At 45.2% G+C, this 23018-nt stretch overlaps 1 protein-coding gene across 1 annotated transcript in view; it reads right to left on the reverse strand.

Annotated features, from left to right (window-relative positions):
* Nucleotides 1-19657, reverse strand: part of rnf122 (ring finger protein 122) — a 241334-nt gene extending 221677 nt beyond the window's left edge. The window contains exon 1 of the mRNA XM_041233491.1: nt 19038-19657. Coding sequence (XP_041089425.1) covers nt 19038-19062 — 25 coding nt within the window. The 5' untranslated portion in view covers nt 19063-19657. The remainder of the gene's footprint in view (nt 1-19037) is intronic.
* Nucleotides 19658-23018: the final 3361 nt, after the last annotated feature.

Consider the following 23018-nt stretch of genomic DNA (forward strand, 5'->3'; position numbering starts at 1 on the left):
GAAGGGAGGAGGCCCCATGCCGAATTGTAGCATGTAACCGGTGTACATGGTGGCGAGCACGCAGGTGTCTGGTGGTGCAAGCGCACCAATATTGCAGCTGGTGTGTCGTGAAGGGTTGAGTCTGAGTCCACAAGCCTTCAGGGCCCCAGCTGGGGCTGCTGAGGTTGGGGTGGAGCACACTGAGGTGGCTGCCTAGGGCGGTGACCCTGAAACTACCTTTTGGAACGCTGCTGTGTGGCCGCGCCATGCCCTGCATTCTTTGTGGAAGGGTCCAGTTGCCTGCTGCCGTGGTGGACTGCAGGCAGTGTCTCGGGTCGCTCAGCGGAGCCATTGGGACCGGGACCGGGGCCGTCCAGCTTATAGTGTGTGCCTGGGGAGAATGCCAGTATCTCGACTTGCCGCGAGCCGGAGCACAGGGAGGGGGTAGCACAGCCACTTGCCGAGACGCCTCACATTCTCCACTGCTGGCCCAAAGGTATGCCCCGAGGATATCGGCGTGTCGAATAGTGCCACCTTATTCGCATCGGGGACCCTCGCCTGGGACAGCTACTGCTGTCTGTGAGACACCACCACATTTGCCAGGCTCCGGCCTAGGGCTTGCCCTTGAAGGCCAGAGAGCTGGAGCAGCGTGCCTGAAAGGAGGCATAACTCAAAAGCCACAGGCCCACCTACCTCCAGACCCTCATCTTTCCCTACACCCCCACCCGACCTCTCTGCTCTGCCTGCACTAGAAGACTGACCGTACCTCGTCTTTCTCCACCATCACCCCGCAGTGGTGGAACGATCTTCCTACAGATGTCAGGACTGCCCATTCTCTGACAGACAGCAGCTTCAAACCAACCAATGATAGCAAGGTGACATTTGCGCAGCATTTTCTGAAGGACCCCTAAACCGGTTACTAATCAATCCAGCTCAAAACTTTTAGTATGTCAATTAAAATGCCACAATAAACTGTCAGTGAAATACAGCATGAAGAACAAATAAGTCATTTAAAAAAATTAAAAGAAACACAAAAACGTTATTGAAATTATATTTCATAAACATTCAGGGAATAGCCATCATTCATTTATTTATTAAAAATCATAGTATTATACCCTTTGAGGTCGCGCCGTACCAGAACCTCCAAAATAGTAGCTGCTATGGCCAAATCGTACACGTTGGCATCTCTGTAGGGTATGACAGTAAGGACCCCAAGGGTGTTCTTCATAGTGCCACTTAATGTCCCAGCCACACTGTTTACACATTAACCATATTGTTCGTAAATTAACCAATGAATTATTTCCTGAACGGCACCTCATACTTACTTAATGTGCTTCACTTTTTCATTTTTATTTATTTGCTTATTTAATTTTTAAATAAAAGGCTACTTATTTTATCTTTTGGGTAAGAAACTATGTCTGTTCAATAACTGTAGATAAAGCATTCCGTATTGGAAGCCACATGTTATTATTAATGGAGTTATCACTGACTTAAGCCAACAGAATGTTGTTCAGGGCTCTACGCTAACCTGTGTTTTTTTTATGTGTGCCTAGGTTAAAAAAATATACACTGCACACTGAAAAAGTTAGGGACACACAAAAAAAATAAATAAATACAAAAACTTTGCTCAAACTTATTGTTGAATATTTTACAAATCTTTTTTCTTCCTTACATAACACTTGTGCACTTTAATACTTTTGCATCAACAAAATATAATTATTTTAACTGCCTGGTAGCATCTTCCTCAGACTGTGCTTCTTGCCTGTTTCTGGCAGCCTGCATGGTAGTGGGGTGGGTTAGCTGCGTTTCTGGATGTACGCCTCTCAGCACATTAAGTGCCGTTTTGACCACTGTGTGTTAACAGATTTCATGTCTGAACTTCTGGCTCCCTGTTAAAAATACAGTCTTGCCTGCCATGCATTCTGACAAAACATGGCTTTTTTAACACTGTCAAACTTAAGCCAGTGAAAATCTTTTAGCCACTGTTGGTTGAACTTATATGTTATTTTGCTACTCGCCATCAACTGTGAACACACTGTATCTAAGCAACCTAGCCCTTTTTGAAGGTCCTTATTTGCATTTCATCGTCTGACATACCTTCATTGCTCATTTCTTGTAAAGACGGCGACACATCAAAATGAAAATAATTTGCTATTTTCCTCAATCTTGGTTTGACGAGTTTTCATGCTGTCGAGGAAACTGGCAGGGTATGGAATTTGTAGTTTTTAATGTGCGATTAAGTAAGAAATAACCCATGACAGTGTGTGTGGTAAGACAATTCTTACCCTATGGCCTGCGGCCTTGTGCCTTCAACCACCCAGGAAGTGCGGTAAGAATCGTCTTACTGCACACCCTGGAATGAGTTACTTCGCTTATAAAACGGCCATTTTTTTTTTTTAAGTAATTACACAAACTAGCTTTAAGGATATTTTTTAAAATGTATTATGTATCCTTCCACTGAGAAAAGAAGTTACATATATGTTGTACCTTTTTTTTTTTTTTTTTTTTTTTTGCCATAAACATTTCATTGAACATTCCCATTTATAGTAACTGTAGCAGGGGGAGATCTGTGCTGACTCTGCTGGCATGTTCACAGTGCTGCAGGAAGAGAGCAGCAGTCGTCCAACAACCGCCTGCGAGTCATGGCAGTGACACGGGGAGGTGGGAAAGTGGGTGTGTGGACTTTCCCCCTCTCTGAATGGCTGGGAGGCGGGTCTTGGGGAGATTGTTAGCCCTATAAGATAATGCTCTGCTGTTTCCTCAGGTCTGCCCTTTTAGACGCGCCGGGAGTGTGGAAGCGCTGGTCCAGGACCGAGAACCAGCCGGGAGAAAAAAAAAAACAGAGTTTCACAACGAGACTTTTTTTCTTTTTGCCTTCTATTTTTGAATTATTATTTGAAGCACCTGCGAGTGCGCCTGCACCCTGAACTGTTTACCATCACTTGGTATTCCCGTGGTTCTGTTTACCATAGTTGGTAAGCAGACCATGGACCAACAGCGCTCTCTGCGGGCTAACGAAACAAAACACCTCTGAAAATAAAACTGGGCACCTGTGTGGTGTTGTCAAGTCCACCTGTCTGTCTCCTGTGTCAGTGAATTACCCACCACCCTTCCACACGTGGCGTTAGCTGGGATTCACTGGCATTGCCCCTAGCAGTGCATCCACAGAAGGAGCAAACTAGCAATGGATGCCGCACAGTTTGTCGCTATGATGGACCTCCTGCGCCAGACTCTTACCGATGCGGTGCAGGGGGCGGCTAGACCAGCAGCTCTAGACCCCCACTGCAACGGCCAACAAAAATGACAGCCAAGGATCGACCAGAAGCCTACTTAGAGGTGTTTGAGGCCATGGTGACCTCGGCCGAGTGGGCTCCAGCGCAGTGGGCTAACTACCTGCTGCCTCAGCTCACGGGAGAGGCGCAAGCAGCGGAGCGCATGATGGATTACCCCAATGCTGAAGGTGGTCATCCTTAAACGCATGGGGGCCATGCCTGAGGGGTACCGAAGGAAATTCCGGGAGGAGCAGTTTGCAGCAGGGGAGCATCCACAAGCCATTGCCCACCGCCTGAAAGATTACGCTCTAGGCTAAACCTGACGTGAACACCAAAGCCAGGCTGGTGGAGATCACTGTGGTGGAGCGCTTCCTAGAGTGTCTAGCCCCGGGACCTCGGCTGTGGGTCCAGTGACAGGCACCGGATACTCTGGACAGGGCGGTCGAATTAGCTGAGCAGTACCAGGTAGCGGAGCCAATGCCTGCGAGACTGCCGGGGAGGAGTGCGGCTACCGGATTGTCCCCTCAACTGGCCCCGGAGAGGACGAAGGGACTGGGGGGGGGGGGGATAGTCCAGGATTTGGTCGGGGGGTATCAATGGGAGCTCCCAGCCCGGGAACTGGGGCAGGGTGGGGATACCCACGGGCTGCTGCAGTGTCGGACCAGGGTCTCGCGCGGACACCTTATCGGCGAGCCCCTTTTATGGCTCCAGTGTTCCCACCTGCTGCCAAAACTTCAGGGAGAGAAACCAGCCCACCCTGCACGTCCAACACCTCACCTGGGACTGCCCCGTGATGGAGTGTGACCTCGGCCGACCAGGTAGGCGCGTTCAATTACCTCAGTTACTTCAGCACACAGGTTTTGTTATTCCTGTGACAATGGAAGGTGCAAAAAACCTGGCATCTCCTGGATTCAGGGTGTGGTCAGTCTCTAGTACAGGGGAGCCTTATCTCACCGGGGCACAAACATTTATTGGGATGGGTGCATATTAAATGTATTCATGGGGATGTATGCTCCTATCCCAAGATCAATGTGAGGATGACTATTGGCCAGCAGGTGATGCAGGTGCAGGTAGGATTATGTCCTCAATTGCCAGTACCAGTAGTTCTGGGATGGGAGTGTGAGCAGTTTAAAGATTGGTTGGCTGCCCTGACAGCCCCGTCCTCTTTATTGGCTAAGAATTAATTGGAGAGATTTTTCCCTTTCGTGATCCAGAAAGGTTTTGCCATAAATTTAAACCCAGTAAAACTAAATGGGAGCGCTGGATCACTAAGAATGAGGGCTGGCAATGGAGGGGGTCGGAGAAGTTTCAGGTGGGGGGCGGTTGGTGAAGAGTCTGGGGGGGAGGCCACGGAGCCAGCGCAGGGATCTGGCTCGGCTGCCTCTGGTCGGGACCGACCTGACCCGAGTTGGAAGCCATAGGAGCTGATTTCTTAGGTCGCTCCCGTGACTTCCGACTCGAGCAAGGGCGTGACGACGTGCTGGGTAGGCTCTTTGACCAAGCAGCCGTGGGCAATGGTCGTGTGGTCGAGCCCAGACGCACCGCCACATACCCTCACTTTGAAATTGATTGAGACCTTCTGTACTGTGTTGATAAATTACCCCAGACCGGGGAAATGCATCATCAGTTGCTCATTCCTCAGGCCTTAAGGAGGATTTGTTGCAGCTGGCTCATGCTATTCCCCTGTCTGGTCATTTGGGAAGGGATAAAACTAAAGCAAGGCTTGTGGCACGGTTCTTCTGGCTGGAGCTGGATGACGACATCAAGCGGTTTTGTGAGCGTTGTGGGGAATGTCAGAAGGCCAGCCCTAGAGCCGTTTCACAGGCCCCACTAGTGCCTTTGCCCCTAGTGGAAGCTCCGTTTGAGCGTATTGGGATGGACATAGTTGGGCAACTGGAGAGGAGCGTGACAGGATACACCCACCTACTTGTCATTCTGGATTACGGTACGCTTTATCCAGAGGCTATTCCCCTCCGATCTATGTCCGCTTAGTCTGTTGCCAACGAGCTTGTGAAGGTTTTCTCCCGGGTGGGGATTCCCAAGGAGATATTAACCGATCAAGGCACCAATTTTATGTCCCGGCTAATCCGTGGAACATAAGAACATAAGAACATAAGAAAGTTTACAAACGAGAGGAGGCCATTCGGCCCATCTTGCTCGTTTGGTTGTTAGTAGCTTATTGATCCCAAAATCTCATCAAGCAGCTTCTTGAAGGATCCCAGGGTGTCAGCTTCAACAACATTACTGGGGAGTTGATTCCAGACCCTCACAATTCTCTGTGTAAAAAAGTGTCTCCTATTTTCTGTTCTGAATGCCCCTTTTTCTAAACTCCATTTGTGACCCCTGGTCCTTGTTTCTTTTTTCAGGCTGAAAAAGTCCCTTGCGTCCACACTGTCAATACCTTTTAGAATTTTGAATGCTTGAATTAGGTCGCCACGTAGTCTTCTTTGTTCAAGACTGAACAGATTCAATTCTTTTAGCCTGTCTGCATATGACATGCCTTTTAAGCCCGGAATAATTCTGGTCGCTCTTCTTTGCACTCTTTCTAGAGCAGCAATATCTTTTTTATAGCGAGGTGACCAGAACTGCAACACAATATTCAAGATGAGGTCTTACAAGTGCATTGTACAGTTTTAACATTACTTCCCTTGATTTAAATTCAACACTTTTCACAATGTATCCGAGTATCTTGTTAGCCTTTTTTATAGCTTCCCCACATTGCCTAGATGAAGACATTTCTGAGTCAACAAAAACTCCTAGGTCTTTTTCATAGATTCCTTCTCCAATTTCAATATCTCCCATATGATATTTATAATGTACATTTTTATTTCCTGCGTGCAGTACCTTACACTTTTCTCTATTAAATGTCATTTGCCATGTATCTGCCCAGTTCTGAATCTTGTCTAGATCATTTTGAATGACCTTTGCTGCTGCAACAGTGTTTGCCACTCCTCCTACTTTTGTGTCGTCTGCAAATTTAACAAGTTTGCTTACTATACCAGAATCTAAATCATTAATGTAGATTAGGAATAGCAGAGGACCTAATACTGATCCCTGTGGTACACCGCTGGTTACCACACTCCATTCTGAGGTTTTTCCTCTAATCAGTACTTTCTGTTTTCTACATGTTAACCACTCCCTAATCCATGTACATGTGTTTCCTTGAATCCCAACTGCGTTCAGTTTGAGAATTAATCTTTTGTGCGGGACTTTGTCAAAAGCTTTCTGGAAATCTAAATAAACCATGTCATATGCTTTGCAATTATCCATTATCGATGTTGCATCCTCAAAAAAATCAAGCAAGTTAGTTAGACACGATCTCCCTTTCCTAAAACCATGTTGACTGTCTCCCAGTTACCCTGTTACCATATAGGTAATTTTCCATTTTGGCTCTTATTATAGTTTCCATAAGTTTGCATATAATAGAAGTCAGGCTTACTGGTCTGTAGTTACCTGGTTCAGTTTTGTTTCCCTTTTTGTGGATCGGTATTACGTTTGCAATTTTCCAGTCTGTCGGTACCACCCCTGTGTCAAGAGACTGCTGCATGATCTTGGTTAGCGGTTTGTAAATTACTTCTTTCATTTCTTTGAGTACTACTGGGAGGATCTCATCCGGCCCAGGGGATTTGTTTATTTTAAGAGCTCCTAGTCCCTTTAACACTTCTGCCTCAGTTATGCTAAAGTTATTTAAAACTGGATAGGAACTGGATGACATGTGGGGCATGTTGTCAGTATCTTCCTTTGTAAAAACTTGTGAAAAGTAATCATTTAACATATTTGCTATTTTTTTTTCTTCCTCTACGATTTTGCCATTTGTATCTCTTAAACATTTAATCTCCTCTTTGAATGTTCTCTTGCTGTTGTAATATTGGAAAAACATTTTGGAATTGGTTTTAGCTCCCTTAGCAATGTTCATTTCTATTTCTCTCTTGGCCTTTCTAACTTCCTTTTTGACTTGCATTTGCAGTTCTGTGTACTCTTTCTGTGTACTTTCTTTTTGGTCCTTTTTTAATGCTCTGTAAAGTGCCTTTTTTCGCTGAATATTTTTTTTAATTGATCTATTAAACCATTTTGGCAATTTAGTTTTACATTTAGATTTGTCTACTTTAGGGATGTAATTGTTTTGCGCCTCTAGTACTACATTTTTGAAGAACAACCATCCTTTTTCTGTGGGTGTTTTCTCTATTTTACTCCAATCTACTTCTGTTAGTCTCTGTTTCATGCCTTCATAGTTTGCTTTTCTAAAATTGTAAACCTTAGCTTTAGTCTTTACTTTTGAGGATTTAAAAAACACTTCAAATGAGACCATGTTGTGGTCTGAGTTTGCCAGTGGTTCTCTGACCTCTGTTTTAGTTATTCTATCTTCGTTATTTGAAAAGACTAAATCAAGGCATGCCTCCCCTCTAGTGGGTGCCTTCACAAATTGTGTTAGGAAGCAGTCATTTGTCATTTCCACCATTTCTATTTCATCCTTCGTGCTACCCACCGGGTTTTCCCATTTTATTTGGGGGAAGTTGAAATCCCCCATTAGTATGGCTTCTCCTTTGCTACACACATTTCTAATGTCATTGTATAACAGATTATTGTGCTCACCGTCTGAATCTGGCGGTCTATAGCATGCTCCTATTATTATGCCCTTTGAATTTTTGTCTGTTATTCTGACCCATATTGATTCGGTTTTATTTTCTTTGTCCAGGTTTAACACCTGGGCTTCAAGACTGTTTCTTATGTATAGCGCTACCCCTCCTCCTCTTCTGTCCTGCCTGTCTTTCCTATACAGTGTATACCCACAAATATTATATTCGTCCCCATCACTCTCAGATAACCAAGTTTCTGTAACACCTATCACATCATAGTTACCTGTTAGTGCAGTAGCTTCAAGTTCTAGAATTTTGTTTCTGATACTTCTAGCATTTAGATAAACACATTTAATGGTTGTCTTACCTGAGTTGTTGTTCTTGTTTTGATGCGGTCTCCCTTCTGTTTTTTTTGTTGATTTCTCCCCCCTTCCTTTCTAGTTTAAATGCTTCCGAACCTGCTCGAGGATCTTTTCTCCAAGTAGACTAGTTCCCTTGTTATTTAAATGCAGTCCATCCCGTCTATACAGATAGTCCTCGTTGTAGAATGTGGTCCAATGATCAAGATAGGTGAAGCCTTCCCGTGTGCACCACGTCTTCAACCATTGGTTTTGATTTATTATTTCCAGCTGTCCATATGGTCCTTTGCAAGGTGCGGGTAGTATACCAGAAAATACCACAGTTTTGGTTTTCTCTTTTAATTTCCTTCCTAGCTCTCTGAATTTGTTTTGCAGGGATTTTGGTCTGTCTCTTCCAATGTTGTTTGTACCGATGTGGACGACTACTACCGGGTCGTCTCCTGTTCGTTCTAGGAGCCTGTCCACGTTTTCAGTGATGTGCTTGACCGAGGCTCCCGGAAGGCAGCACACTGTTGTAGTAAGGGGGTCCAAACTGCGAACTGAACTTGCTGTGTTTCTCAATATGGAGTCCCCAACAATCATGACCTCCCTTCTTTTTGCTGTCTGGTCACCACTGTCAATGGGGTCCTGGATGTTGTTCCTTTCATTCTCTTGTTGTTGGTTCTGCTCATCACAATTCTGAAGTGACTCAAATCTGTTGGTTGTTTTGATTTCTGGTGGTTGTGTTTGACGAAGTTTCTTTTTTTCCCTGCTTCTGCCTACCTGAACCCAGCTGTTCTGACCTTCTATCTCCCTGGTGGCTTTCAGTCTGTTAGGGGTGATGCAGACTTCCATGAATTGTGGGTGTGCCAGTTCCTCAAGATCTTGTTGCTGTCTCACTTCTTCCAGCTCCATTTCTAGCATACTTACGAGTTTATGCATATCCTGGATCGCGCGGCACTTTACGCACACTTGGTTTAGCTCCGCTGGGTTTTCTCGGATTTCCCACATCAAGCAGGTGTCACAGATTACTGGCTTGAAGACCATGTTGAGGGTTTTTTTTTTTTTTGAAGTTTAGTTTCTTCTGCAGCCGTCAACCTACTTTCAAACTGCTTCGAAACTGCTCTGTACTTTTCCACGCTGTACTTCTCCCACTCGCTGTCGCTGGGAAGACTGCCTCGTTTAACTGCGTTGTTCTGCTGTGCTGTCGGCTCCTCCCCTCGCCCGTGTCTCAAAACGGCGCTGAATTTGAATCAGCTGCTCCGAGTTTCAGCTTGTTTGTTATCAGAAAAACACGCGCGGCTGTGTTTCCCCAATGTCCTCTGTTTTCTGATTAAAGCAATTCAAGATGCAATTTCTCCTTTCTGCTTCGAAACTGCTCTGTACTTTTCCACGCTGTACTTCTCCCACTCGCTGTCGCTGGGAAGACTGCCTCGTTTAACTGCGTTGTTCTGCTGTGCTGTCGGCTCCTCCCCTCGCCCGTGTCTCAAAACGGCGCTGAATTTGAATCAGCTGCTCCGAGTTTCAGCTTGTTTGTTATCAGAAAAACACGCGCGGCTGTGTTTCCCCAATGTCCTCTGTTTTCTGATTAAAGCAATTCAAGATGCAATTTCTCCTTTCTGCTTCGAAACTGCTCTGTACTTTTCCACGCTGTACTTCTCCCACTCGCTGTCGCTGGGAAGACTCATGTAAGCTTTTGGGAATTAAGACCATTAGGACCTCGGTGTTTCATCCTCAGACCGATGGTATGGTGGAACGCTTTAATAAGACCCTTAAGAACATGTTGCGCAGGCTTATTCCTAGTGATGTGCGTTACTGGGACCAGCTGATTCCTCCCCTTCTCTTTGCGATCAGAGAGGTGCCCCAGGCTTCCACTGGGTTTTCACCATTTGAGCCCTTGTATAGGTGGAGACCCCGGGGCGTGCGCGATCTGGTCAGAGAGATGTGGGAGGAGCAGCAGGACAATTCAACCAATACCGTCCGGTATGTGTTGGACCTGTGCAAACGTCTTGAGTCTGTTGGGAAATGGGCGCATGACAATTTGCAGCAGGCTCAGCACAGACAGGAGACACAGTACAACTGAGGAGCCCGGTTGCGCACATTTCAGCCGGGGGATAAGGTACTTCTATTACTACCCAGTTCCGAGTCGAAACTCTTGGCTAAGTGGCAAGAACCCTTTGGGGTTACACGCCAGGTTGGGAAGGTGGACTATGAGATCTGCCAGCCGGAGCGACGGAGAGCGAGACACATTTACCATATCAACCTCTTAAAGCCTTGGTTGCAACCGGAGGCGTTGCTAGTGGCACACACAGATGACATCCCAGACCTGGGACCTGATCTTTCTGTGTTGGCAAGAAAAGGATCGGTACAGATTGCGGAGAATCTGACACCAGCACAGAAATGTCAGGCTCACGGTCTGGTCGCGGAGTTTCCTGACGTGTTCTCTTCCATCCCGGGGCAGACTCAAATAGCCCATCATTACATTAATATTGAGCCAGGGGCGCTAGTTCGCCAGAGGCCGTACCGTATACCTGAGCATAAAAGACAGGTAATAAAAGACGGGTCAACTTGATTTTGCATTGATTTTAGACGAATCAACGAGAAATTGAAGTTTGACGCTTATCCGATGCCCCGGGTAGATGAGTTGCTAGAGCATCTAGGCACCGCTCATTTTATGACGACACTGGATTTAACGAAGGGGTACTGGCAGACACCCCTGACCCCGGAATCTAGAGCGAGGATTGCGTTTTCGACGCCCTTCGGGTTGTACCAATTTAGGACCATGTCCTTTGGGTTGCACGGAGCACCTGCCTCTTTCCAGCGGATGATGGATCACATCTTGCGGCCCCATCAGCAGTACGCCACTGCTTACGTAGATGACGTGGTTATCCAAAGTGAGGATTGGCCAAGTCATCTGTGTAAGGTGGCGACAGTGCTGCAATCCTTGCGGGAGGCGGGGCTCACTGCTAACCCAAAGAAGTGTGCCATTGGGAAGAGAGAGTCGGAGTATTTGGGGTATCGAGTAGGGGGCGGCCAGATCAGACCGCTGGTTGCTAAGGTGAAGGCCTTGGCTGACTGGCCGGTTCCTACAACCAAAACCCAGGTGCTCTCTTTCTTGGGACTAGTGGGCTATTATAGGAAGTTCATCCCGGGCTTTGCTACGCTCGCTCGCTGCTGAGTGACAGACCTCACCCGGAAGGCTGCCCCAAATACGGTTCAGTAGACGAATTTATGCCAGAGGGCCTTTCTCACCTTGAAGCGGAGGCTGTGTAGTAAGCCAGTGCTACGCAGCCCGGATTTGGGTAAGAGGTTCACCCTGCAGACAGATGCGTCAGAGACAGGTCTCGGGGCAGTGTTGTCTCAGGAGGTTCGGGGAAGCAAGCACCCAGTCCTGTATATCAGCAGGAAGCTCCTTCCCCGCGAGAAAAATTATAGCACCATCGAGAAGGAGTGTCTCGCAGAAAAATGGGCAGTCGAGTCACTCCGGTACTACCTCTTGGGGCGACACTTCACCCTAGTTACAGATCATGCCCCCTTAGCATGGCTTCACCGAATGAAAGATAGCAACGCCAGAATCACACGGTGGTACTTGGCCTTGCAGCCCTATGCCTTCAGGGTAGTCCACCGAGCAGGAAAGCTGCATCAAAAGGCAGACTTTTTCTCTCGGGAAGGCATGGGGGTGTAGGATTTTCGAATGAATCGGAGGTGTCATTCTGAGGGGGAGGATATGTAGCAGGGGGAGATCTGTGCTGACTCTGCTGGCATGTTCACAGTGCTGCAGGAAGAGAGCAGCAGTCGTCCAACAACCGCCTGCGAGTCATGGCAGTGACACGGGGAGGTGGGAAAGTGGGTGTGTGGACTTTCCCCCTCTCTGAATGGCTGGGAGGCGGGTCTTGGGGAGATTGTTAGCCCTATAAGATAATGCTCTGCTGTTTCCTCAGGTCTGCCCTTTTAGACGCGCCGGGAGTGTGGAAGCGCTGGTCCAGGACCGAGAACCAGCCGGGAGAAAAAAAAAAACAGAGTTTCACAACGAGACAGTGAGAGCAGGGAACCCTTGGGCAGACCCCGGAATATTGTAACAGAGCAGGCTAGTTATCCGGTAGCGTAGGTCGGTGATCCGGGTCACATGAGTAGCGGCGACCGGGATATCACTGTCAAGTGCAGCACCTTTGTAGTTTTATTACTGTTTTATTTTCCCTTTTTCTTTTTGCCTTCTATTTTTGAATTATTATTATTTGAAGCATCTGCGAGTGCGCCTGCACCCTGAACTGTTTTTACCATCGCTTGGTATTCCCGTGGTTCTGTTTACTATAGTTGGTAAGCAGACCATGGACCAACAGTGCCCTCTGCGGGCTAATGAAACAAAACACCTCTAAAAATAAAACTGGGCACCTGTGTGGTGTTGTCAAGTCCACCTGTCTGTCTGCTGTGTCAGTGAATTACCCACCACCCTTCCACAGTAACACTGAGATAGAATGGTATCTGGGAACTGAAAGCAGACTGTTTGTGCAGTGCTGCAGTCCTTCATACATTGCATACTGACTAGTTAAGGCGATATTTAGTTTAACTGTATATATTACCTGCTGAGTGAGGCTTGCCTGGTGATTTCTCAGATGGCTTTTTAATAAAGTGTTACTACTACTGCTTACCTCAGTTTTCTTTGTTCTGTTCTCTGACTAAATAACACAGTAGATTTGCCAATTGTTCTGTAATTCGTAAGTGACAGAGATGAAAAAGACAGGATTGTTGAGTGATTTAAATGCTGATTCAGTTGTATGTTGACACTGTCACCTACAGAAACACCGTTTAGATAATTGTTACTATTAAGGTATAATAATATTAACAGATCAGGTAAGTAAGTTGGTCTATGATGTCATAGCCGTGCTGCAAGACAATTCTTACAGCTTGGTCATGTGCTCCGTTTTTGGGGCGAGACGTTCTTGTAAGTGACTCTGCAGCTGATGCACAGTTCACACATCCTAGCCTTGTATCTTGTAAAGCGCTTTGTGGTTGTGGTCCACTATGAAAGGCGCTATATAAAAATTATTATTATATTATTATTATTATTATTATTATTATTATTATTATTATGTTAAGCCAATCACAGCACTTAATTTATCCAAGCCATGTTATATGAGTGGGCAGCAGTAAGCTACATTCCCAGGGTACATTACAACGTGTGAGGGGAGGAGCCGACAGCACAGCACAGCAGAACAACGCAGTTAAACGAGGCAGTCTTCCCAGCGACAGCGTGTGGAAGCGACAGCGAGTGGGAGAAGTACAGGCGTGGAAAAGTACAGAGCAGTTTCGAAGCAGTAAGGAAGCAGGTTGACAGGTGCAGAAGAAACTAAACTTCAAAAAAAAAAAAAAAAAAACCCTCAACATGGTCTTCAAGCCAGTAATCTGTGACACCTGCTTGATGTGGGAAATCCGAGAAAACCCAGCGGAGCTAAACCAAGTGTGCGTAAAGTGCCGCGCGATCCAGGATTTGCATAAACTAGTAAGCATGCTAGAAATGGAGCTGGAAGAAGTGAGACAGCAACAAGATCTTGAGGAACTGGCACACCCACAATTCATGGAAGTCTGCATCACCCCTAACAGACTGAAAGCCACCAGGGAGATAGAAGGTCAGAACAGCTGGGTTCAGGTAGGCAGAAGCAGGGAAAAAAAGAAACTTCGTCAAACACAACCACCAGAAATCAAAACAACCAACAAATTTGAGTCACTTCAGAATTTTGATGAGCAGAACCAACAACAAGAGAATGAAAGGAACAACATCCAGGACCCTATTGACAGTGGTGACAAGACAGTAAAAAGAAGGGAGGTCATGATTGTTGGGGACTCCATATTGAGAAACACAGCAAGTTCAGTTCGCAGTTTGGACCCCCTTACTACAACAGTGTGCTGCCTTCCGGGAGCCTCGGTCAAGCACATCACTGAAAACGTGGACAGGCTCCTAGAACGAACAGGAGACGACCCGGTAGTAGTCGTCCACATCGGTACAAACAACATTGGAAGAGACAGACCAAAATCCCTGCAAAACAAATTCAGAGAGCTAGGAAGGAAATTAAAAGAGAAAACCAAAACTGTGGTATTTTCTGGTATACTACCCGCACCTTGCAAAGGACCATATGGACAGCTGGAAATAATAAATCAAAACCAATGGTTGAAGACGTGGTGCACACGGGAAGGCTTCACCTATCTTGATCATTGGACCACTTTCTACAACGAGGACTATCTGTATAGACGGGATGGACTGCATTTAAATAACAAGGGAACTAGTCTACTCGGAGAAAAGATCCTCGAGCAGGTTCAGAAGCATTTAAACTAGAAAGGAAGGGGGGAGAAATCAACAAAAAAACAGAAGGGAGACCGCATCAAAACAAGAACAACAACTCAGGTAAGACAACCATTAAATGTATTTATCTAAATGCTAGAAGTATCAGAAACAAAATTCTAGAACTTGAAGCTACTGCACTAACAGGTAACTATGATGTGATAGGTGTTACAGAAACGTGGTTATCTGAGAGTGATGGGGACGAATATAATATTTGTGGGTATACACTGTATAGGAAAGACAGGCAGGACAGAAGAGGAGGAGGGGTAGCGCTATACATAAGAAACAGTCTTGAAGCCCAGGTGTTAAACCTGGACAAAGAAAATAAAACCGAATCAATATGGGTCAGAATAACAGACAAAAATTCAAAGGGCATAATAATAGGAGCATGCTATAGACCGCCAGATTCAGACGGTGAGCACAATAATCTGTTATACAATGACATTAGAAATGTGTGTAGCAAAGGAGAAGCCATACTAATGGGGGATTTCAACTTCCCCCAAATAAAATGGGAAAACCCGGTGGGTAGCGCGAAGGATGAAATAGAAATGGTGGAAATGACAAATGACTGCTTCCTAACACAATTTGTGAAGGCACCCACTAGAGGGGAGGCATGCCTTGATTTAGTCTTTTCAAATAACGAAGATAGAATAACTAAAACAGAGGTCAGAGAACCACTGGCAAACTCAGACCACAACATGGTCTCATTTGAAGTGTTTTTTAAAATCCTCAAAAGTAAAGACTAAAGCTAAGGTTTACAATTTTAGAAAAGCAAACTATGAAGGCATGAAACAGAGACTAACAGAAGTAGATTGGAGTAAAATAGAGAAAACACCCACAGAAGAAGGATGGTTGTTCTTCAAAAACGTAGTACTAGAGGCGCAAAACAATTATATCCCTAAAGTAGACAAATCTAAATGTAAAACTAAATTGCCAAAATGGTTTAATAGATCAATTAAAAAAAATATTCAGCGAAAAAAGGCACTTTACAGAGCATTAAAAAAGGACCAAAAAGAAAGTACACAGAAAGAGTACACAGAACTGCAAATGCAAGTCAAAAAGGAAGTTAGAAAGGCCAAGAGAGAAATAGAAATGAACATTGCTAAGGGAGCTAAAACCAATTCCAAAATGTTTTTCCAATATTACAACAGCAAGAGAACATTCAAAGAGGAGATTAAATGTTTAAGAGATACAAATGGCAAAATCGTAGATGAAGAAAAAAAATAGCAAATATGTTAAATGATTACTTTTCACAAGTTTTTACAAAGGAAGATACTGACAACATGCCCCACATGTCATCCAGTTCCTATCCAGTTTTAAATAACTTTAGCATAACTGAGGCAGAAGTGTTAAAGGGACTAGGAGCTCTTAAAATAAACAAATCCCCTGGGCCGGATGAGATCCTCCCAGTAGTACTCAAAGAAATGAAAGAAGTAATTTACAAACCGCTAACCAAGATCATGCAGCAGTCTCTTGACACAGGGGTGGTACCGACAGACTGGAAAATTGCAAACGTAATACCGATCCACAAAAAGGGAAACAAAACTGAACCAGGTAACTACAGACCAGTAAGCCTGACTTCTATTATATGCAAACTTATGGAAACTATAATAAGAGCCAAAATGGAAAATTACCTATATGGTAACAGGGTACTGGGAGACAGTCAACATGGTTTTAGGAAAGGGAGATCGTGCCTAACTAACTTGCTTGATTTTTTTGAGGATGCAACATCGATAATGGATAATTGCAAAGCATATGACATGGTTTATTTAGATTTCCAGAAAGCTTTTGACAAAGTCCCGCACAAAAGATTAATTCTCAAACTGAACGCAGTTGGGATTCAAGGAAACACATGTACATGGATTAGGGAGTGGTTAACATGTAGAAAACAGAAAGTACTGATTAGAGGAAAAACCTCAGAATGGAGTGTGGTAACCAGCGGTGTACCACAGGGATCAGTATTAGGTCCTCTGCTATTCCTAATCTACATTAATGATTTAGATTCTGGTATAGTAAGCAAACTTGTTAAATTTGCAGACGACACAAAAGTAGGAGGAGTGGCAAACACTGTTGCAGCAGCAAAGGTCATTCAAAATGATCTAGACAAGATTCAGAACTGGGCAGATACATGGCAAATGACATTTAATAGAGAAAAGTGTAAGGTACTGCACGCAGGAAATAAAAATGTACATTATAAATATCATATGGGAGATATTGAAATTGGAGAAGGGATCTATGAAAAAGACCTAGGAGTTTTTGTTGACTCAGAAATGTCTTCATCTAGGCAATGTGGGGAAGCTATAAAAAAGGCTAACAAGATACTCGGATACATTGTGAAAAGTGTTGAATTTAAATCAAGGGAAGTAATGTTAAAACTGTACAATGCACTTGTAAGACCTCATCTTGAATATTGTGTGCAGTTCTGGTCACCTCGCTATAAAAAAGATATTGCTGCTCTAGAAAGAGTGCAAAGAAGAGCGACCAGAATTATTCCGGGCTTAAAAGGCATGTCATATGCAGACAGGCTAAAAGAATTGAATCTGTTCAGTCTTGAACAAAGAAGACTACGTGGCGACCTAATTCAAGCATTCAAAATTCTAAAAGGTATTGACAGTGTCGACGCAAGGGACTTTTTCAGCCTGAAAAAAGAAACAAGGACCAGGGGTCACAAATGGAGTTTAGAAAAAGGGGCATTCAGAACAGAAAATAGGAGGCACTTTTTTACACAGAGAATTGTGAGGGTCTGGAATCAACTCCCCAGTAATGTTGTTGAAGCTGACACCCTGGGATCCTTCAAGAAGCTGCTTGATGAGATTTTGGGATCAATAAGCTACTAACAACCAAACGAGCAAGATGGGCCGAATGGCCTCCTCTCGTTTGTAAACTTTCTTATGTTCTTATGTTCTTAACTGAGCTGTCAGAGTTTAGATCAGATTTATTTATTTTTTTTAGCTGAAAGTGTAAAACATACCAAGAAAAAAAAAAAACAGTTTACTTTTTTTTGTCAACCTTTAGGAATTTCTATTATCTACGTTCGCACAAGCACATTTTTTGTCGCCCCGTTTTGTTTCTGATTTAGTTCCTGAGAAGTATAGTTGCTGCCGCAGTTATTATTGAGGCGCACTTGCCGCTCGCTGTGTGTTATTGTTTTCTATAAAACATTGCTATTATTAAAGGCTTAATGCAAAAGCTTTTTTTAATTATTATTAATTGTATTTATATAGCACATTTTATACAAAAGTATAGCAAAGGAAGGAAGGCAAGAAGAAACCCTCCCTCCTCCCGTGCTGCTTGTGTTGACCCTAGGAATAACCAGCAGCCCCGCATCCTGTGATCTCAGTGCGGTTTGGAAGATACGGGGTCAGCAACTCCTGTAAATAACCAGGTGCTAATCCATTCAGGGCCTTGTAAGTTAACAGCAACATCTCAAAATCAGTTCTATACTGCACAGAGAGCCAGTGTAAAAAAGCCACAACAGGGGTAACATGTTCACTTTTCCTGGTTTTACTCAGAATTCTAGCGGCTGTATTCTGAACAAGCTGCAAGCGGGATACCACACGTTTTGGGACAACAGAAAAAAGGGCATTACAATAATCAATTCTATATGAAACAATGGCAAGCATTAGTCCCTCGGAATCATATACGGAAATAATTGGTCTAAATTTGGTTATATTTATCAAATGGTAAAAAGACACTTTAGTAACTTCCCTAGTGATAGATCAGGATCAAAGATGACCCCAAACTCTTAATTTCTAGTTTAAGTTTTGATGAGAGACTGCAAAGATCGAGTTCACGTAATCATACATTTCCTTTTAGTTGGTTCTCTAAGCTCACCAGCATAACCTCTGTTTTATCTGAATTCAACGTTAGAAAATTCTGTTACATCCCATGCTTGATGTCTGTAAGGCAAATAAGGCAGACAAAATTCCTGGTTTTAACATTGTCTTTATTACACCAGACAAAGACCCACGCTTACAACTGTATTGTCATATTTTCTACATTTTCTTTAAATTCTCAAATTAATAAATCGAAACCCAGGTAGTAAAAAGAGATCTGGGTAGCGTCGGGTAATTTAAAACTCAAAAGCAAAAAGGTTGAGAACCCCTGTTCCCTCACTTTTGTATTTAGGCATGAAGTAAATTCACCTTTTCACACTTACGACTTAATTGATTTAGTGCAGTACAAAATGAACATACATTAGACAATGTATACCTATTGTATACAGTTTTTTTTCCCCCTCTCTCTCTCGGGCTAAAAGTCGTTTTTTTATTATTATTATTATTTTAAAAATGTAAAATGTAAAATGTCTCCACCTGATCACCACAATATCAAAGTGTAAGCTAATGTCTGTTTAACACGTCACAAACTGAGGTGCAGTCAGTCACCCAAGCAAGCTGGTAACGGTATCATTAGAATGCTTCTCCCCACGCCCCGGCAAAACAATGAATTTGACGCAGTTACACATCAGAACAAATAAATGCATTAACCCAAAAACTATTATAGAAAAAGCAGTAAAAGAAAGAAATCTACTTACCGTTACACCACTGGAAAGGGTGCATCAATAAGCCAGGGGCAGTTCTTAACGGGAGAATATGAATTGTTTAAAGAGCCCCTGCACGTCGTGAAAACAACACCACAGCTCTTATTGTTCCTACTTCCACAGCTGTGCCGTAATAGCTCTGACAGTCCACTCTTAATCTGGTCAATTTTGTAGATTTAAGCAATCTCTCTCTCTCTCTCTCTCTCTCTCTCTCTCTCTCTCTCTCTCTCTCTCTCTCTCAACGCAATGCTTACTAAATGTTAAATTGTGACGAAGAAATGGTGTGCTTTATATTTTGCAATAATCCACCGTCTTACAAATCGATTTTTGGATAATATTAACAATATAGCTCAATTTCTCGTAAACGTCTTGTCGCCCACGAAAGCTGCTGTTCGTTAATCGCACAACATCTCATCAATTCGCCTCTTTCAGCTGAATTTCTCTCACAAGTCTCATATTTTGCACACGCCTACTGCAAGATGAGTGACGCGCCCCCCAACCAATTTCGGTCTGCCGCCTCTCTCGTTGATGCTAATCAAATTAGTCATTCTTTTTATATACAGCAATTAACAACAGGATAAGATCACGTCGAGTTCCAATGAAAACAATTGTGTTCGTACAGCACTTTAAGCCTTAGTTCTCTTGTCTAAGACTGTCGTTATTGACAACAGAACGTTAGGTCATTACCATAACCTGGCTCCCTGAAAAGAATGACAACCATTACCGATTGGGAAGAGCCTCTCTGACCCGTCAATCACGGAGCACAGATATAAAAAAAGCTGCCCTATCAGGGCCCTGCTGTGAGGAGGAAGTCCCTCCCACCTCCTGCTGAATTGGGTCATCCTCATAGTAGCATATCGCCATTTTAGAAATCGAAGGTCAGCTGGGGACACGACCAAGAAGGGTAATGGTTGTCATTCTTTTCAGGGAACCAGGGTTATGGTAATAACCTAACGTTTCCATTCAAGTAGAATGACAACCATTACCAAATGGGAAGCTGTACAAAGCTGTCGTGGCTCCAGATTACCGACAGTACAGCCCCACAGCGATAGGCTTAGAGCCCACATGATGCCTAAGGGCATGCCGCCTGCAACACAACATCAAGGTGGTAAAAACGTGCAAGTGTCTGACTACCTGTCCATATAGCAGCATTGCAAAGCTCATCCAAGGAGACGCCATTAAAGAGAGCCCACAAAGTCGCTTGGCCTCTGGTAGAATGGGCCGTAATGTCCCCCGGCATGGGGAGTCCGTCTGTTCATATGCCAAGTGTATGGCATCTGACACCCAGTGTGCTTCGACAGGGCTTGTCTTCTAGAGCTGGACCCAGAGCAGACAAACAGCTGGTTGGACTGTCTCCAGGATGCTGTCCTATCCAGGTAACAGCGCAGAGCCCGGTCTGGACAAAGCGTGTGCTGTCTACAGTCCTCCTCTGACTCATGCAGGGGAGGTCTGAAAGCTTCCAAAACCACTGGTTGGTTAATATGGAATGATGAGACCACCTTTGGCAAAAAGGCTGAGTTTGTTCTTAATGTTCCCCGTTAGTCTCCAGTGAAAGCCATACATGTGTCATCGATGGACAGCGCATGAAGCTCACTTGCTCTCCTGGTAGACTTAAAGGCTCCTAAAAACGTCACTTTGAGGGAAACAGGGTGCATCTTTACTGAGGCCATGGGCTCAAATGGGGGACCCATAAGGACCCCCAGCACCAGCTCCAGATCCCACTTAGGTACTATGTTTTCCATTGGAGGACAGAGCCTCTGAGTCCCTTTAAGAAATTGCACTGCCAGGAAGTGTGCCCCAGGGGACACAGAGTCAATTTTATCATGGCACACCGATATTGCTGCCAAGTAGACCGTCAGAGTGGATGCATATTTTGCTGCATCAAACAGGTGTTGTAAGAAGGTTAGAACTGTCTCAATAGGGCAGGTCACAGGATCGTGACCCTCAGCAATGCACCAGTCTCGGAAAACTTTCCATTTATATGACTACTGGGCTCTAGTGCTAGGTGCCCTAACAGACTATAGTGTCTCTACCACTGCATCTGGCAAACAGCTCCGTTCATTGGCCAGACCCAGAGTTGGAGCTGGGCTGGGTTCAGGTACCATAACAACTCCTCTGCTTGGCTCAGCAGGTCCTTGCAGAGCAGGAGCTGCCACGGTTGGCCCAACAACATGTTAGAGAGGAGAGCAAACCAAGAGAGCCTCGGCCATCTGGGTGCAACCAGCAAAACCTGTGCTCTCTCCACCCTGATGCTCTCTAGTGTCAGGGGTAATAGTGGTAGTGGAGGGAACGCATACAAGAGCCCCTGTGGCCAGGGGTGAGCTAACGCATCTACTCCCAGGGGGCCCCCGTCTCTCTCCATAGAGAACCATAGGGGGCAATGAGTGGACTCGGCTGTGGCAAAGAGATCGACTTGTGCCATAAGAAACCTCTCCCAAATCTGTTTCACAACCAGAGGATGCAGTCTCCACTCCGAGCTGTCTGGAGCTATTCTGGACAGGAGATCTGCTGCTCTGTTGTCCAAAGCAGGGAGGTGAACCGCCCTGAAGGAACGCAAGTTTCTGTGCATCCAGGACAGGAGTCTGTGCACTGCGTCGTGAAGGCCCTTGAAGGTTTATGTAGGCTACCATTGTCGTGTTGTTTGTCCGGACTAGCACGTGTTTGTGTGCTAACTGCTGGCGAAAATGAGATAATGCCAGGGCTACTGCTTGCAGTTCTTGGGCATTTATATGCGCTTGCCGCCAATGTCCCTTCCATTGACCTCTTATTTCCCTCCCATTCCAGGCCTCTACCCAGCCCAGGCCGGTGGCGTCCATAGTAACAAATTCCCTTCTGTGAGGGGAGTCGAAGGGAGATCCGAGGTGCAGATTGCCAGGACAGAGCCACCACTTCAATGTCTTTGTCTGGACACTCGCACCAGCCAGTATCGATCGCGGACAGGGTGCAACTTGAGTCTATTTACATCCTCTCTGAATTGGGAGAGTGTGACTTCCAATGACTGAATCCTGCCTTCCGACAGTAAGGAAAACATGCTCACAAGTTTCAATTTGATCCCTAGGAACACTTTGGACTGAGACAGTACTTCATCACATAATCTATGACCTGTCTGGTGTGCGCCTCGGCACGTGTTTTGGACGCGCGCAAACTAGCCAATCGTCCAGGTAGTTCAAGATCCGAACACCCCGCAGCCTAAGTGGAGTCAGTGCTGCATTCATGCACTTGGAAAATGTGTGGGCTGCCAGCGAGAGGCCAAATGGCAGCATGCAGAATTCGTACGCTTTGCCTTGAAAGGTGAAGCATAGATATTTCTGTGCGTGAGACGGATCAGGACATGGAAGTAGGCATCTTGCAGGTCAAACGGTGTGAACCAGTCGCCCGGCTGGACGGACTGGAGGATACGCTGTGCGGTCAACATGTTGAACTTCCTGTGTTTGAGGAACATGTTGAGGACCCTGAGGTCCAGAATAGGTCTAAAACCGACGTCCCCCTTGGGCATCAGGAAGAACCTAGAAGAAGCCACTGAGGGTTGGGTTTACCAAGCACACAGCGTTCTTCTGTTGAATATTGGTGATCTCCTTTTGAAGGAGGATATTGCACGTTGGTTCGACGGTGGTAAAGAGCACATCCTTTTGAAGGGTGGCGGGCCTATGCAGAATTGTAGAGCGTAACCGTATCTCATTGTTGAGTCCTGGGTGCAGCCTTGCCTTGGTCATGTCCAGTGGTCAGCCCGGTTGTGAGGGGGGGAAGGTGGCAGCCAGAGCCCCTGAGGGGCAGCTCTTCATTTGTCTGCTTGTTTGGTCTGGGGTGGAGGGCGGCGTTCAGGCCCAGTTGCCACCGGCAGGCTGGGAAGGCCACCTAGGGCAGATGCGATAAGCAGGAAGGAGTGAAAATTTGCTCCGAACGCCTGCCCTAGTGTTATAGGGGCATCCAACAACGCAACCTTCTCCGTCTCTATGACCTTGGGTTGGGTCAGCC

The sequence above is a fragment of the Polyodon spathula genome, chromosome 31 (assembly GCF_017654505.1).
Source record: "Polyodon spathula isolate WHYD16114869_AA chromosome 31, ASM1765450v1, whole genome shotgun sequence".
Classification (NCBI taxonomy): Eukaryota; Metazoa; Chordata; class Actinopteri; order Acipenseriformes; family Polyodontidae; genus Polyodon; species Polyodon spathula.